General features: G+C 46.9%; 1 protein-coding gene across 2 annotated transcripts; it reads right to left on the minus strand.

Moving 5' to 3' along the window:
* Nucleotides 1–6,731: 6,731 nt before the first annotated feature.
* Nucleotides 6,732–11,715, minus strand: LOC123105181 (uncharacterized). 2 transcript variants are annotated; one of them, XM_044527193.1, is made up of 6 exons: nt 11,572–11,715; nt 9,227–10,871; nt 8,673–8,974; nt 7,887–8,577; nt 7,725–7,805; nt 6,743–7,634 (listed from the first exon to the last, which is right to left on the minus strand). In XM_044527193.1, the coding sequence occupies exons 2-6, from the start codon at nt 9,242–9,244 to the stop codon at nt 7,113–7,115; spliced, it is 1,614 nt and encodes a 537-aa protein (XP_044383128.1). In that variant the 5' UTR covers nt 9,245–10,871; nt 11,572–11,715; the 3' UTR covers nt 6,743–7,112. The 2 variants fall into 2 exon arrangements, with proteins under 2 accessions (XP_044383129.1, XP_044383128.1); XM_044527194.1 differs by lacking the exon at nt 11,572–11,715 and having other exon boundaries at nt 6,732–7,634; nt 9,227–9,259.
* Nucleotides 11,716–14,896: the final 3,181 nt, after the last annotated feature.

Genomic DNA, 14,896 nt, shown 5'->3' on the forward strand with positions numbered 1-14,896 from the left:
GAAGCCGTCCAGGTCGATGCCGACCTGATCACACATGAAGGCCGCCTGATCGGGATCATAGCCAGCGGCCGGCGTAAACGCCCCGCGACCGTCCTGGCTTTGTGTCTTCTCGGGATCGTAGCCAGCGCCCGGTGCACCACCCTCGAAGATGAGGTTTTGCATGTAGTCCTCGTCGACGGCGGACGACATTTCCTCGAACAGGTTACGGGCGTCCGGGAGCCCGCCGGCTGGCGTCTGTCGCGCGCGTTTCCTCGTGCCGCCGGAGGACGAGCCACCGACCACTGGGGTGGCATTTGAGGTCGATGGGCGCGGGCATGGAAGGCGCGACCACGCTCACGTCGGGTGAGCACTCCACGGAGAGGCGGGAGGCCTGCAGGTAGACGTGGAAGCCGGGGACCGGGTTGCAAGCCGACGCGCGGGGTGAGTCGGGCATCACCATCCGAGGAAACGTTGACGAGCCGGTGCTGGCCGTGGCGACGGCGGCTTGGAAGACGCTGTGCTGGCTAGGGTTTACCCCTAGCATGTAGAGCGCCTTCCTCATTGCCGCGGCGACGGCGGCGGCCTGCGCGGCGGCCTCATCCCTCGCGTGCACGGCGTGCCTCCGGCCCTTCCTCTTGGCCGACTCCCTTGCCCGCTGATCGGGCGTTAGCGCCTTCTTTGGCTTGGTCGTGGCGGCGTTCTTGCGCGGGGCACGAGTCTTGCCTTTCCCAGAGGGGGCGACGGCGTCGGACGAGGCGAGAGAGGCGAGGCCGGCGGCGGCGTCGAGGTCGAGGTCGATGGCGTCCTCCATGGCTGGTTGGAGGGCCGGGGCGCGCGGGCGGGAGCGTTTTTGGGGAAAATGGGAGGAAATGGTGGTGGCTGCCATCGACCGGCGGGCCCGGGGAGAGGAGTAGGCGCGCGCGCGTTCGTCTCGTGTCCGCGCCGACGCAAATCCGGCTCAAAATTGGGCATGGAATGGGTCGCCCGTGGACGAAAGACGGACGCGGGCGGACGAAATGGGTCGCCCCATTGGAGTTGTTCTTAGCATCTACAGCCGGACTTTACAAATCCGGCCCCCCGAATAACCGCGGACGTGATCAGACGTGTCCGTGGATAGTGACCGGTCACTTCTCAAATTAACTGCTTTGCATCCATCACTCTCATGTTTCATCGAGGATGGCCTGTTGCTCCGCCCGGATCTGCTCAAGGAGCTCGAGCCGGTGCTCCAGCGTCAGAAATGGCTCGCTCCTCACCCGACGGCATGGGGGCATGGCTACTAGGCTGACGGATGGAGTGGAAAATGATGGCGGCGGCGGACAGGAGGAGGAAAATGTGGATGGATGGTAGGGTTTCGGCGTTGCCGGTTGACTTAAATAGCCGCGTAAGACACTACGCGGTCCAACGGAGCTGCGCCACGCGGCGCCATCTGTCCGACGACGAAGAAGACGAGCTTCGGACCGTCGGGTTTGAGGGCGTTTTCGGCTAAGATCCCTTCATTGGTCCGACATGACAAGCGTGGCCGACGCTTTCGGACGTCTCAATATCGGCCCTGTATTTAAGCTGAATATAAGGAGTGCCGGTTAGTCCAGACATTCGAGACCCGTTTAAGACGTCTGTCTGAATCGGAAAAATATGACCGGTCAGTGACCGGATGGTCCGTTCAGGCATGTGAGAAGGGTTTCGTGTCAAGCGAGCGAGCAAGCAAGCAGGGCACCGCCATTATTGAGGCGCAACAATACCCCGACCACAGCTTTTATCTCTATCTCTCTTGTTGGTGGCTGGCCAGAGATGATGACGCGGGCTCTGCCTTTCCCACTGTTCACCCCAAGCCTCTTTACTCAACTTCCACGGTTTACACTCGCCTGCGGCTGTGCCTAGCTAGAATAGGAAAAAAATAACGCTCACCAGAGTCACGGTTTCTTCCTCTGTTGCTCACTCTGGTTCATGGCCGGAGACAGCGGCCAGTGCACAGCCAAGCTGTGCGCGCACGAGATGAGACCTACCGTAGCTATAGGCAGGCAGACAGTGGAGTCCATGTGCCAACGATCTACTCTTGCAGACAGACAGACAGACGACAAAGTACACGGGTTAGATTCTGAATTAACAGGTTGAGTCCAAAACAGCGTGATGCGGTCGGCGCTAATGTGCCAACTTGTGCGCACGACGCCGGAGTTGGTGAATCACAAGAAGATAAAGCGACGAATTGATGTGGAAATCAGCGTGCACCCGCCAGCGTCTGGGCGTCTCGGGTGCGTAGTATGGTCCGGCGACCAGCGGAGACGGGGCCCAGGACGTGTTTGTCTTTACAAGTCGGTCAGCGTTTGCCAAAAAGGAGAAAAAGAAAACAGTCAGCGGGTACGTGGTAGCTGGCGTATGGTACATGGTGTGGTGGTGGTGCAGGTAAACCTGGGAATCGTTTGTGATCCAAGCTAAACCCAGGCCAACCCATACATGTATAGGTCCAGTCATCAAACCAAACCAGACCAAATTGCAAATGCTACAATCCAAACCAATCCAAACTGAATGTATTCTCAAGCCAAATCCATCCAGACCTTTTTCGACGTACAGTTTGAACCCAAAGTTTCAAACCATAGGTCAGTCAGCAGCAACTTGGAACGATCCAAACTTAACCTGTACATACAGAACTACCAAAGGTACCAGGCACGTACCAATGGCGGCTAGCTTAGTGTGTGCTTGGTGTGAGGAGCTTCAGTGTACACAGTCCATGTGTGCACCGGAAGAGCAGACGGCGGCGCCCGCACGGTGGCCCGTGGCCGGCTACAGAACCTTGCCGGACGTGTGCAGAACCCTTTGGCAGACCGTTGGGCCGATGATCCTGACCGGGGTCTTACAGTTCCTGATCGGCTTCGTTCGCCAGCCACATCGGCAAGGTCGAGCTCATAGCCATCTTCATCGTCAGAGCAAGTATAATAGAGATGAGTCAGCATGCTATATGGAATAAACTAGTATATTTTTGCTTAGTTGGAGGAAAGAGAAGAGGAGAGAAGGTAAGCGGGCTCTTCGTGAAGAGCCAGCTCTAGCACGTGCTCCTAGGCACTTTGTGAGAATGAAAGGTGGGCCACATAATGAAAAAGTAGTACACTCTTTTGATCTACTATTATACATGTTGGCTATAAGATGGGTTGTAGATGACATGGCACTGGCTTATAGCCAGCAGCTGGCTATACTATTAACCATGCTCTCAACAACGTCCTCGAAGGCATCGTCTTTGGGTTCCTCGTGTTCCACATGGAGTTGACTATTGTCACTGGAGATCTCGGTGGTGGCAGGGCGATACGTGTGTCACTCATCTCCGACGGCGGCTGCACCTAAACCAAGCGTTGGTCTCACATAACACTGACGGTGGTTAAACTGGTTTTTATCGATGGGCTAAACCCCTTAAAAGTGGTCAAACCCTTATAGGTTTTGGGTTTTAAGGTTTTGGGTGAAAAAATTGTCTAGAACAGAAATCGTAAGAGTGATCCAACCTGTATTTTTTTTAAAGGCGCCGAAAATCCACACCCAAGACCCTTATATTTGAAGGTTGGAAGGCCAAACCGAGGGTGCCCCGTATACCGGTCAAACCTCCTCCGAGCAAACACGTCGTCGTATAATTAGTTGGACGCCGAAATCGTTCGCCGGTTCAAATTGGACGAGCTCGACCTCGTCGTGGCCTCCCGTGACCTCATCCTGGCCGCTGGAATCCCTCCCTTCACGGCCGGCAAAGGGGCACGGCTCGGTCGGCGTGACCGGCAACAGAGCAGGGCGCGGCCAGCGGGCGAGGGGGTGTGGTCGGCGGGGACGAGGCGTGGCCGACGGGGCTAGGCGCGACCGGTGTGGCCGGCGCGGCCGGCTAGGGGAAGGGGCGGCGCCGGCTGGGTTGGAGGAAGGAGCTCTTATCCCAGTTTTACAATTTGCTTTTACGGTATTTGTTCGGCCGTAGTTGAAATGGACCCTTAAAATGTTTTTTTCTACCCTTATTCCAGTTTTACAGTTTATAGTTTTAAGGGTCTGCTAGAGATGCTCTAAAACGGTCCGAGACCAATTTGTCTGTGTCCAGACCAAACCAATCCAATCTATTAATTACAAAAGTCCACACCAAACCAAATTACGATATAGGCTGGACCCATTTCAACCGAACCAAAGCAGGCCAACAGGAAAATCAAATTGAAACTATGGTTTCAGACCAATATATTCTCAGGTTTGGGTGCAGGCTTGTTTCCTCTTTTCTCTGAAGAGGACGTCCGTCCACAATTACTCTGATCCGGGGTGTACCAACAGCGGTGTAGCACAGTTCAACAACAGGGGAAGGAGAACCACTGCGAGGCACCGCCGCTCTCGCTCGCATCACGCCACGCTCTCGACTGAATTCTGATAAAATGGTGTACATTTCAATGTTTCACGTGCACAAAAACTCGTTTTGCGAAAAACGACAACTTTTATAAAAGACAAAAAAGGAAACAAACTGTAAAACTGGGATAATTTCAACGTAGAACATGCACAGATAATTTTGCAAAACGAGTTTCTGTGCACGTACAACGTTGAAATGTAGCCGGGAGTTATTTTATCAGAATTTTGTGCCATGTACATATCGGAAACTGCACAGAAACTCGTTTTGCGAAAAACAACAACTTTTGTGCCACATGTATAAAAGACAAAAAATAGTGTTAAAAAGCCTTTTCATGAGACATTATTTTAGTCTTTTTTACACAAGGCGTATAAAATATCGGTTTTTCACGGAACTGGGCGTGCGCACATACAATGTTCAGATGTACGTGTTGAATTTGTGGTTGGAATTTTTTTTATACTAGTAATAATGTGCGTGCATTGCACGTTTATATTAGGTAGGATATTAGTTGCTCGTTATATTAGGTAAGATATATCTGTTGCATGTTGGTATTTGGTAAGATATCAATTACTTTTTTCACGGGAATGGTAGGATATTAATTACATGAAAGATTTTATGGGATAGCGTTGAATCAAAACGTGTTTATAACCAATGGTAGTGGTGGGTAATTAGAGCGTTAAACGTGTTTGGTGCTCAACATTGGAGCGATTTAAACCGCTAGATAACATGATTTGACGGTCGAAATGGTTTGGATCTACCCCTTTGGATCTTTTTATATTGGTATAGATATAAATTATGATATATATTTTTCAATGGCAGGAGCATATGCTCCCATGTGCCAAAGTGAATTTCTACTAGACTATAGGCAATACTATTTTGATGACCCTCAATTTTCTGCGGAATAAACCGTGAGATCCCAAAAGCTTCTTAATTTCCAACATTAGGCTAGCTATAGTGGGGTAACTTAGGTAGTAACTTAACACATTCGAAGACAAATTTGCTTATATGACACGTGTTTAATGAGGAAATAGGTGCTTGTGGTAACATAATACTATCCATGACACTAGCACTATGTTACTTTCCACTATGAAAGTAGTAACTTAGACTAGTGTCATATGCATGACACTAGTATAAGTTACTCCCCATTATGACTGGCCTTAGGGGTTCATAAGCCTACTTGTCCAATGAGTCACTCATCAATGCAGCTACCAGTACTGAACAGTCTGATTGAATTAAATGGGAAGGTCTGACTGTTGAGGCTAGCCATAGTGGGGTAATTTAGGTAGTAACTTAAGACATCCCAAAACAATTTTGCTTATGTGGTAAGTATTTAATAAGGAAAGAGGTGCTTGTGGTAACATAATATGTTACTGTAACATAGCGCTTCCCGAGACGAGGTAATATCACTGGTAGTCACTAAACTTGCGTTGGATGTGCAGTTTAGTGCTACAACTTTAAAAATACGGATTTCCGATTAGTTAACTTGCGTTTAGGTTCATATACGGTCACTCTCGTTGACTGTCCGCGTATTTGCCGATGACATGGCATGCCACACAAGCAGAGGCCCACTGTCAGTGACACATGCCGTTTCAAGGAGTCGCATGCGTGGTGTTTTTGCACAGACCTCCCTGCACTTATTTTCTTTTGCACAAAAATGTCCTTGCTGACAGTGGCCCCACCAAAACCCGATCACCAGCGTGTTTATATAGCGTGCGTCGAGGGCGGGAAATAACACTGTGGCGAGCGGGCTAATGGCGGGAAATGACTTTGGAAGAAGTACTGGATGGCGGGAATGAGCTTGCGAAAGCGGGAGTAGTCACGGGTGTCGCCGGCGCGTATCTCTTACATCTGTCAGACGTACGGGCGGCGGAGCAAAGGAAAGAGATGGTACAAATAGTTGGTACAAAAGACTTGAGTACACATAACTAAACAAATTAGTCTCACTGCCTGAGTGGCTAGATGGTGTGGGTTGTTGCTAGCACGGTCTGGGTTCGAATCCCAGGCCACTCATTTTTTTGGTTTATGACTATGAACATATCTGCAGAATGTATTTGAGCATAAAAATGTCAGTAAAACAATGAAAAAAGCAGGCCACTTTTTTGGGCATATGACAGTAAGCATATGTGCAGACTCAGTTTAGCTTATGGCTATGAACATATTTGCAGAATGTATTTGAGCATAAAAATCTCAGTAAAACAATTCAAAAAGCAGGCCACGGGCCACTTTTTTGGGCATATGACAGTAAGCATATGTGCAGACTCAGTTTAGCTTATGGCTATGAACATATCTGCAGAATGTATTTGAGCATAAAAATCTCAGTAAAACAATTCAAAAAGCAGGCCACTCTTTTTGGGCATATAACAGAAAACATATGTGCAGACTCAATTTAGCTTATGGCTGTGAACATATCTGCAGAATGTATTTGAGCATAAAAATCTCAGTAAAACAATTCAAAAAGTAGGCCACTCTTTTTGGGCATATGACAGAAAACATATGTGCAGAATGATTTTGGGCATATGACAGTAAACATATGTGCAAACTGATTTTGGGCATATGACAGTAAACATATGTCATAGCTCCAAACTAGGAGAAGTAGCGAACAAAATCCATACTAAACAGGGAAATTAGTACTGACAAAAGCATGGTTCATTTGTCATGTAAACCTAAGCAGAACAAGGTCTTTTTTCCTGATTTACCCCAACAAAAGGAGCAGTTCATGAGCAGTTCATTCATGAACTATTCTACACAAAAGTTCATTCATGAACTTCATCACTTGGTCATCCAACTACAGAGATAGGAAATCATGCATGTCCTGAGGCCAGCCATCTCCAAACAGGCCATCTTGGGGTGCATTTTGGCTCACAAGTACCTCTTCTTCTCCCTGCATAAAAAGTGGTGGTTGCTGGCTGCTTTGTCCATCATTTCCAAAAAGCAAGTTGTAGAATCCTGGAGCAGCAGCCCTTGCTCCTCTGGGAGGATTACTTCCACTTGGGTAATTGCCACCTCTAGTTGCACTTGAAGCAGTTCCTCCCCTTGTTGCATTGCTTACTATTCTGCCTCCCCTTGTTGCATTGCTTGCACTTCTTCCTCCCCTTCTTGCATTGGTACCACTTCTACCACCCCTTGTTGCATTTCTTGCACTTCTTCCTCCTCTTGTTGCATTGCTTCCACTTGTTCCTTCTCTCACCCTGCCCCTGGACATGGCTGTTGTCACCCTGCCTATAGGGATTGTGTCCCTAGCATTAGCAATAAAGCTAGACTCAGGCAGGGGACCAAAGTCCATAGGTGCAGGGTATGTAAATTTTTCCTGCCAATATAGTTAACATATAACATATCATATGAGCAATTTTTAATTCAGAAAAAAAATTCCAAAAAGAACCAACACTGCATATTTTACCCTTTCCAGCATCTTGTAAACCATAGAATCTGGAGTTTGTGTTGGATCAAACTGTGGGTAAACTCTGTGTGGCATAATGTTCTACAGAAGTACAAGTAATATATCAATGCACAGAAGTACAAGTAATATATCAATGTACAAGAAAAGATGTATGAAACTTACAGCAATTATGCTTGGATCATCATATTCTTCTTCTGATTCCCCAGGTGCTTCCTCGGTAGGTGGTTGATTCACGTGTTTGTAATGCCCTTTCTTGTTATGATCAGCGCCCCCACAAACAGAGCAATGCATGCTAACACCATGCTTGGTCAACTTCCTAACTCCTTTCTTATCCTTCTTCTCCTCTGGATCTTTTTTCCTACTTTTCTTGGGCATGCCCATTACTTTGGTGTATATGGGTGGAAAAACAGGATTGCCATGCATCTTTTCCCATTCCTCTGGATCCCTCATTGGCCTCATATTGAATCCATAACACTTCTTGTACTCCTCAACAGTGTAGCATGAATGGACCATGCTCTCAGGCTCAATTCTCTCATGCCTAAAACAAGCAATTGCATGATGACAAGGTATACCAGACAATTCCCACCTTTTGCAGTTACAGCTCAACATGTTCAGATCAACAATGTAAGTGTTGTTTAATGAGATAACCTGGAATACACCTCTTCCATACTCCCTCACCCTGCAATTTTTTGCCCACTCAACATACTTGTCCAGCTTCTTCTGTATCTTGGGGCAAAGCCTGCCTGTCCACTTTTCTGCCTCCCTTTGCTTACCAACCATCCTATTTGAAATCTTCCAGAAGATGTAATCCAGCATTGATTTAATTGGCAACTCTCTACCATCCAAAATGTAGCTGCAAATTTGCACAAATATGTGTTCACACAATCAATGAAAGCAAATGCAACAGAAATCAAGCAATACATCATACTTGCAAACAATGAAACTAACCTGTTAAACACCTCACACATGTTATTCAGCAATATATCACACTTGCAGAAAGGGTCAAAGAAAGCTTTGATCCAAGTTCTTGGGGACAAGTTCTCAACCCAATTGAATGCTGCAAAGCTGTGATCTCTCATCTTATCCATGTTTCTGGTGTAGGCAGCTTCATTAGTGGATCTTGCTATGGCCCAGAGGTCATTCTTCAGTTGTTCACCCTGGTGTACTTTGTGGAAATTTTGGTAAATGTGCCTAACACAGTTCCTATGTTCTGAATCAGGGAAAACTTTCTTCACAACATTCGTCAAACCCTACAACAACATAAACATCACTTAACATATAATGATATTCTGTCGAGCTATCGAGCTAAAATCGAGCGAGCCAACATTGGCTCAAGATCGGCTTGTTTCTTGGTCGAGCTACATAAAGTGTTCAAACTCTGCTCGTTTCTTTTCGAGTCGATCTTGAGCGGTTCATGAGCCTCGAGCTTTTCTTGCATCCTAGTTCCAGAACTTTGGAATAGAACATTTTACAAATAAAAGAACAAAAGAACTATGACTCACCTTCTGTCTGTCACTCATAATGGTGAATGTTGATGTATTGATTATATTCAGGTCATCCTTCAAAGAGGCTAGAAACCACTCCCAACTGTGTGTTGACTCCACTTCACATATGCCAAATGCTATAGGGAAGATACAATCATTTGGATCAATCCCAACTGCTGTCAATATATTCCCCTTATATCTTGTTTTGATGTGACAACCATCAAGGAAAATTATTGGTCTGCACCCTTCAAAACCCCCCTCTTACATGCATCATAAGACCAGTACAATGTTGAGAAGTGGTCCTTTGTGACCTTGGCCTTGTCATCAAACACTTCCTTTGTGCACAAGAAAAATAGGCTCCCTGGATTGCTCCTTCTCAACTCCTGCCCATAGTCCCATAAAGTGTTGTATTGATCATCATCTTCTCCCCTGATTTCTTTAACGGCTGCTCTTCTTGCCCTTCCCAACTTACTCCTGTGAGCAACTAAGTTAAATTCTTGTTCCACCTTCTCTGAAAATTTCAGTAAGGGCATTTTCTCATTGCCTCTGAACTCTTCTCTGAACTGTTTAGTAAGAAAGGGAGCAGTAAGCACTTTCAGATCCCAAGCTTTGGTGCAAGTATGTTTGTCAGTATACTTCTTGATCTGAATGCCGCTGGATCTGTTGTTCTTGCCTGCCTTCAAGTACCAAGTACAATCATCCTTGCATACTGCCTCTAATGACCTGTTAGTATTCCCGAGCTTCCTCACCTTCACTCTATTTCTGACACTGTATGCATTGAGAGCATGTCTCAGCTCTATCATGTCTGCAAATACCATACCTAGCTTAAACACTGGTGCATTCAGGTCTGTGGTAGGGTTGAAAACACTGAATTTATGCTTCAACTCCTCTTTCTCTTCTCTTGACATATTCAAATGACTGTCCTCCAGTGCATCTTCTGGGAGTTCTGCTTCATAGTCAGAAAATTCAGTCTTCTCTCTGTGGTCATCTACATTTTTGTCAACATGTGCATCAAACAGGTCATCGTCACCATCTTGCACATCAAAGTCACTCTCATAAAAATCCTCATATGTTAACTCATCCTGAACATCACCCTCTTCTTCACTGCTCTGACCATGCTCCTCTCCTTGCTCTTCCTCCACTGCAGCTGTAAACCCAGAACTAGATCCTTCGCCATATGACATCCTCCTCTTTGTTTTCCTTGATACATTCTGTCTTGGACTCTTTCCTTTCGCTGAGCATCTAACATTTTCTTTTCCATTGGGTTTTGTGGGAGTAATGACCTTAGGCAGTTCTGTCACTCCAGTAATCAAAACATCATCATCTGATGACTGCAAAGTTTCACCATGATCTACTACAAGCAGTAGGTTCTTGTGCTCTATTGTTGCAATAATCATAAGAACAATATCTGCATCACATTGCATAAGCTTAAGCCCATCAGCAACGGTCTTCCCTGGTTGGCACCAATACACATGTAATTTGGAGGCTTCCATGTCATGTCCCAGTTGTGAAAGAAAATCCTTGATCCATAACATTGACCATGTGTCACTCTCACACATGTCAAACCAGTCAGCCTCATAATCCATGTAAGTCTTGTTGCTCTCACTCCCACAGAAGAAACCCTTGTGGTGTATCTAAACACTAAACAAGCCATCAAAATCACCTGCATTGTGAAAATAAAAAAATTCAGTAAGTAGGGTACGTCGAATTTACTGAAGAAAAATTCAGTTAACAAGTAAATAAGTACAACACAAGTTCAACAACTAATTATCCATTACAGTACACATTTCGAGTACATTTTCAGTACACGCATTCAGCAGCTAATTATCCATTACAGTACCAATAGAGCACACAATCTTAAAAAACAGAGTACACGCATTCAGTGTCAAAAAAATTTAGTTAACTGCATGCAGTTTCTGAAATTCAGAGTACACACATTTAGTGTCAAAAAATTCAGTTAACTGCATGCAGTTTCTGAAATTCAGAGTAAACACATTTAGTGTCAAAAATTTTAGTAACTGCATGCACTTTCTGAAATTCAGAAGTTCAGTTAACTTCTTGCCCTTCCCAGTACAAACATCAGACATTTGTCAACTATATAATCTAACCAAACAGGGGACCTAGACCTTCCCGAACCCTAGTTTGATTTGCAAACAGCGGGCCTGGACCTTCAAAATCCAATCCGTCCTTTCAAGATCGGTTAAGAACAGCGCGTCCATACGAGAAACTATCAAAGATAATGGCCATAACACATGAACCCTAGATACGCGAAACGGGGCAGGAAGAAGACGACCAGGAGCAGATGAGAGAAACTAGACGGAGGAGAGCAGGGAGGGGTGGGGGTGGGGGGGTGGCAGACGTACCATACGATGGCGCAGCTTCGCCCGGACGTCGACGACGCGGTTCATTCATCGCCTCTGACGACGGCCGCCGTCAAGCACCGCCTCCTCCGCCTCCGCCTCTGTTTGATCGGGAAACGAAGCGGTGGGGAGTTAGAATGAATGGCCTGAGATATTGGGGTACCGCTCCGCAAATATGCACGGTTGGCTTGCCCCCGCCCTTGCAGGGACATTTTTGCGCAAAAGAAAATAAGTGCAGGGGGTCTGTACAAAAACACCACGCACGCGACTCCTTGAAACGGCATGTGTCACTGACAGTGGGCCTTTGCTTGCGTGGCATGCCATGTCATCGGCGAATACGCGGGCAGTCAACGAGAGTGACCGTATATGAACCTAAACGCAAGTTAACTGACCGAAAATCCGTATTTTTAAAGTTGTAGCACTAAACTGCACGTCCAACGCAAGTTTAGTGACTACCAGTGATATTACCTCTCCCGAGACAAAATGAGTTTATGAGCTAATAAATGAAGTAATCTATGACACTAATATATGAAGGAGTATGCTACTTTGCAGTATGAAGATAGTAACTTAGACTAGTGTTATATACATGGCATTGGTATAAGTTACTCACCACTATGACCAGTCTGAATGCTAAATGATAGTCATTCCATAATAACAATGATTTTAGCTTCAAGAGCGTCTTTGCAGTGGAAGAGATATCTGTACGCCGGGACTATTCCTTCGGAATTTCACAACACCATTCCAGTACCTGCTAATCCGTTATCCAGTGTCCTTCATATAGGAACCGTCAATGGAGAGAGCCACCCAACCATCTGGTGGTTTAGGCCATGGTCTTCGTGCCTGTAATACAGGAGTATAGACAGTTGGTGTCTCCACAATTGGCATTTTATCTCTAATAATCTCTTCCACACTATACTTCCGGGCTTGGTTAAATGAAGATAAGTAGCTGCACAGAAATGTCCTGGTTATGTCTGGAGGTGGAACTGTTTCGTCATGGAGCAAATCGGTTCTTAGAGTATCTACAGTCGGACCTCTCAAAGTTGCCTCATATGATCGAGCGGGCTTCCCGGTCACTACCCGGTCACGTTTTTTCGACCCTGATGGACGTCTCAAACGAGCTTCAAACACCTGGACTGACCGGCACCCCCTGAAGGAAATATGCCATAGGGGCAATAATAAAGTTGTTATTTATATTTCTTTATATCATGATAAATGTTTCTTATTGATGCTAGAATTGTATTAACCGGGAACTTGGTACATGTGTGAATACATAGACAAACAGAGTGTCACTAGTATGCCTCTACTTGACTAGCTCGTTGAATCAAGATGATTAAGTTTCCTAGCCATAGACATGAGTTGTCATTTGATTAACGAGATCACATCATTAGAGAATGATGTGATTGACTTGACCCATCCGTTAGCCTAGCACGATGATCTTTTAGTTTGTTGCTATTGCTTTCTTCATGACTTATACATGTTCCTATGATTATGAGATTATGCAACTCCCGAATATCGGAAGAACACTTTGTGTGCTATCAAACGTCACAACGTAACTGGGTGATTATAAAGATGCTCTACAGGTGTCTCCGATGATACTTGTTGAGTTGGCATAGATCAAGATTAGGATTTGTCACTCCGATTGTCGGAGAGGTATCTCTGGACCCTCTCGGTAATGCACATCACTTTAAAGCCTTGCAAGCAATGCAACTAATGAGTTAGTTACGGGATGATGTATTACAGAACGAGTAAAGAGACTTGTCAGTAATGAGATTGAACAAGCTATTGAGATACCGACGATCGAATCTCGGGCAAGTAACATACCGATGACAAAGGGAACAACGTATGCTGTTATGCGGTTTGACCGATAAAGATCTTCGTAGAATATAAAGGAGCCAATATGACCATCCATGTTACGCTATTGGTTATTGACCGGAGACGAGTCTCGGTCATGTCTACATAGTTCTCGAACCCGTAGGGTCCGCACGCTTAATGTTCGGTGACGATCGGTAATATGAGTTTATGTGTTTTGATGTACCGAAGGTAGTTCCGAGTCCCGGATGAGATCGGGAACATGACGAGGAGTCTCGAAATGGTCGAGATGTAAAGATCGATATATTGGACGACTATATTCGGACATCAGAAAGGTTTCGAGTGATTCGGGTATTTTTCGGAGTACCGGAGAGTTACGGGAATTCGTCGGGGAGTATATGGGCCTTATTGGGCTTTAGGGGAAAGAGAGAGGGGAGGCTGCGCGCCCCCCAAGGCTTAGTCCGAATTGGACTAGGGGGAGGGGCCGCGCCCCCTCCTTCATTCTCTTCTCTTTTCCCTTTCCTTCCCTCCTACTCCTACTACATGGAAGGAGGGGGATTCCTACTCCCGGTGGGAGTAGAACTCCCCAGGGCGCGCCATAGTAGAGGGCCGGCCCTCCCCCTCCTTCACTCCTTTATATACGGGGAGGGGGGCACCCCATGAAGACACATAAGTTGATCAGTTGATCTTTTAGCCGTGTGCGGTGCCCCTCCATCACAATCCACCTCGGTCATATCGTAGCGGTGCTTAGGCGAAGCCCTGCGTCGATAGCATCATCATCACCATCATCACGCCATCGTGCTGACGGAACTCTTCCTTGAAGCTCTGCTGGATCGGAGTTCGTGGGACGTCACCGAGTTGAACGTGTGCTGAACTCGGAGGTGCCGTACGTTTGGTACTTGGATCGGTCAGATCGTGAATACGTACGACTACATCAACCACGTTCTCATAACGCTTTCGCTTACAGTCTACAAGGGTACATGGACAACACTCTCCCCTCTCGTTGCTATGCATCACCATGATCTTGCGTGTGCGTAGGGATTTTTTTGAAATTACTACGTTCCCCAGCGCCCCCCATATCCAGCCCAAATATGGGGCTGATATAGGGTGGCCCGGGCACGCCCGGCCCACCACCGAGCCCACAGATGTCCCACAAAAAACCCCATCGGCCTCGTCGGTCTGAAACCCTAACTCACTCACTCTCCTCTCTTGCTCCGTCCTCTCCTCTTCCCTCACCGATTTGGATCGAATCTGGCGCAATGCGGAGCTCCGGCAGCCGCTCCAACGACGAGGTGGATCCGGAGTGTGAGCTTGCCCTCCGCATCGCCTTGGAGCGGTCCAAGGTGGAGACGGGGAGGGGGGAGCTCCGTATCTGCAGCATCGCCGCAATCGCAACTTCCTCGTCGGTGCATCTCAGACATCGGCGCTGGCCCGTCCCGGCCCATGGGCAGCTCTGACACGCGGCCAGCGCAATCGGCGCCTTCCCTACGCTGTCCCCTCGCCCCGTCGGCTGCTGCTT

The sequence above is a fragment of the Triticum aestivum genome, chromosome 5A (genome assembly GCF_018294505.1).
Source record: "Triticum aestivum cultivar Chinese Spring chromosome 5A, IWGSC CS RefSeq v2.1, whole genome shotgun sequence".
NCBI lineage: Eukaryota > Viridiplantae > Streptophyta > Magnoliopsida > Poales > Poaceae > Triticum > Triticum aestivum.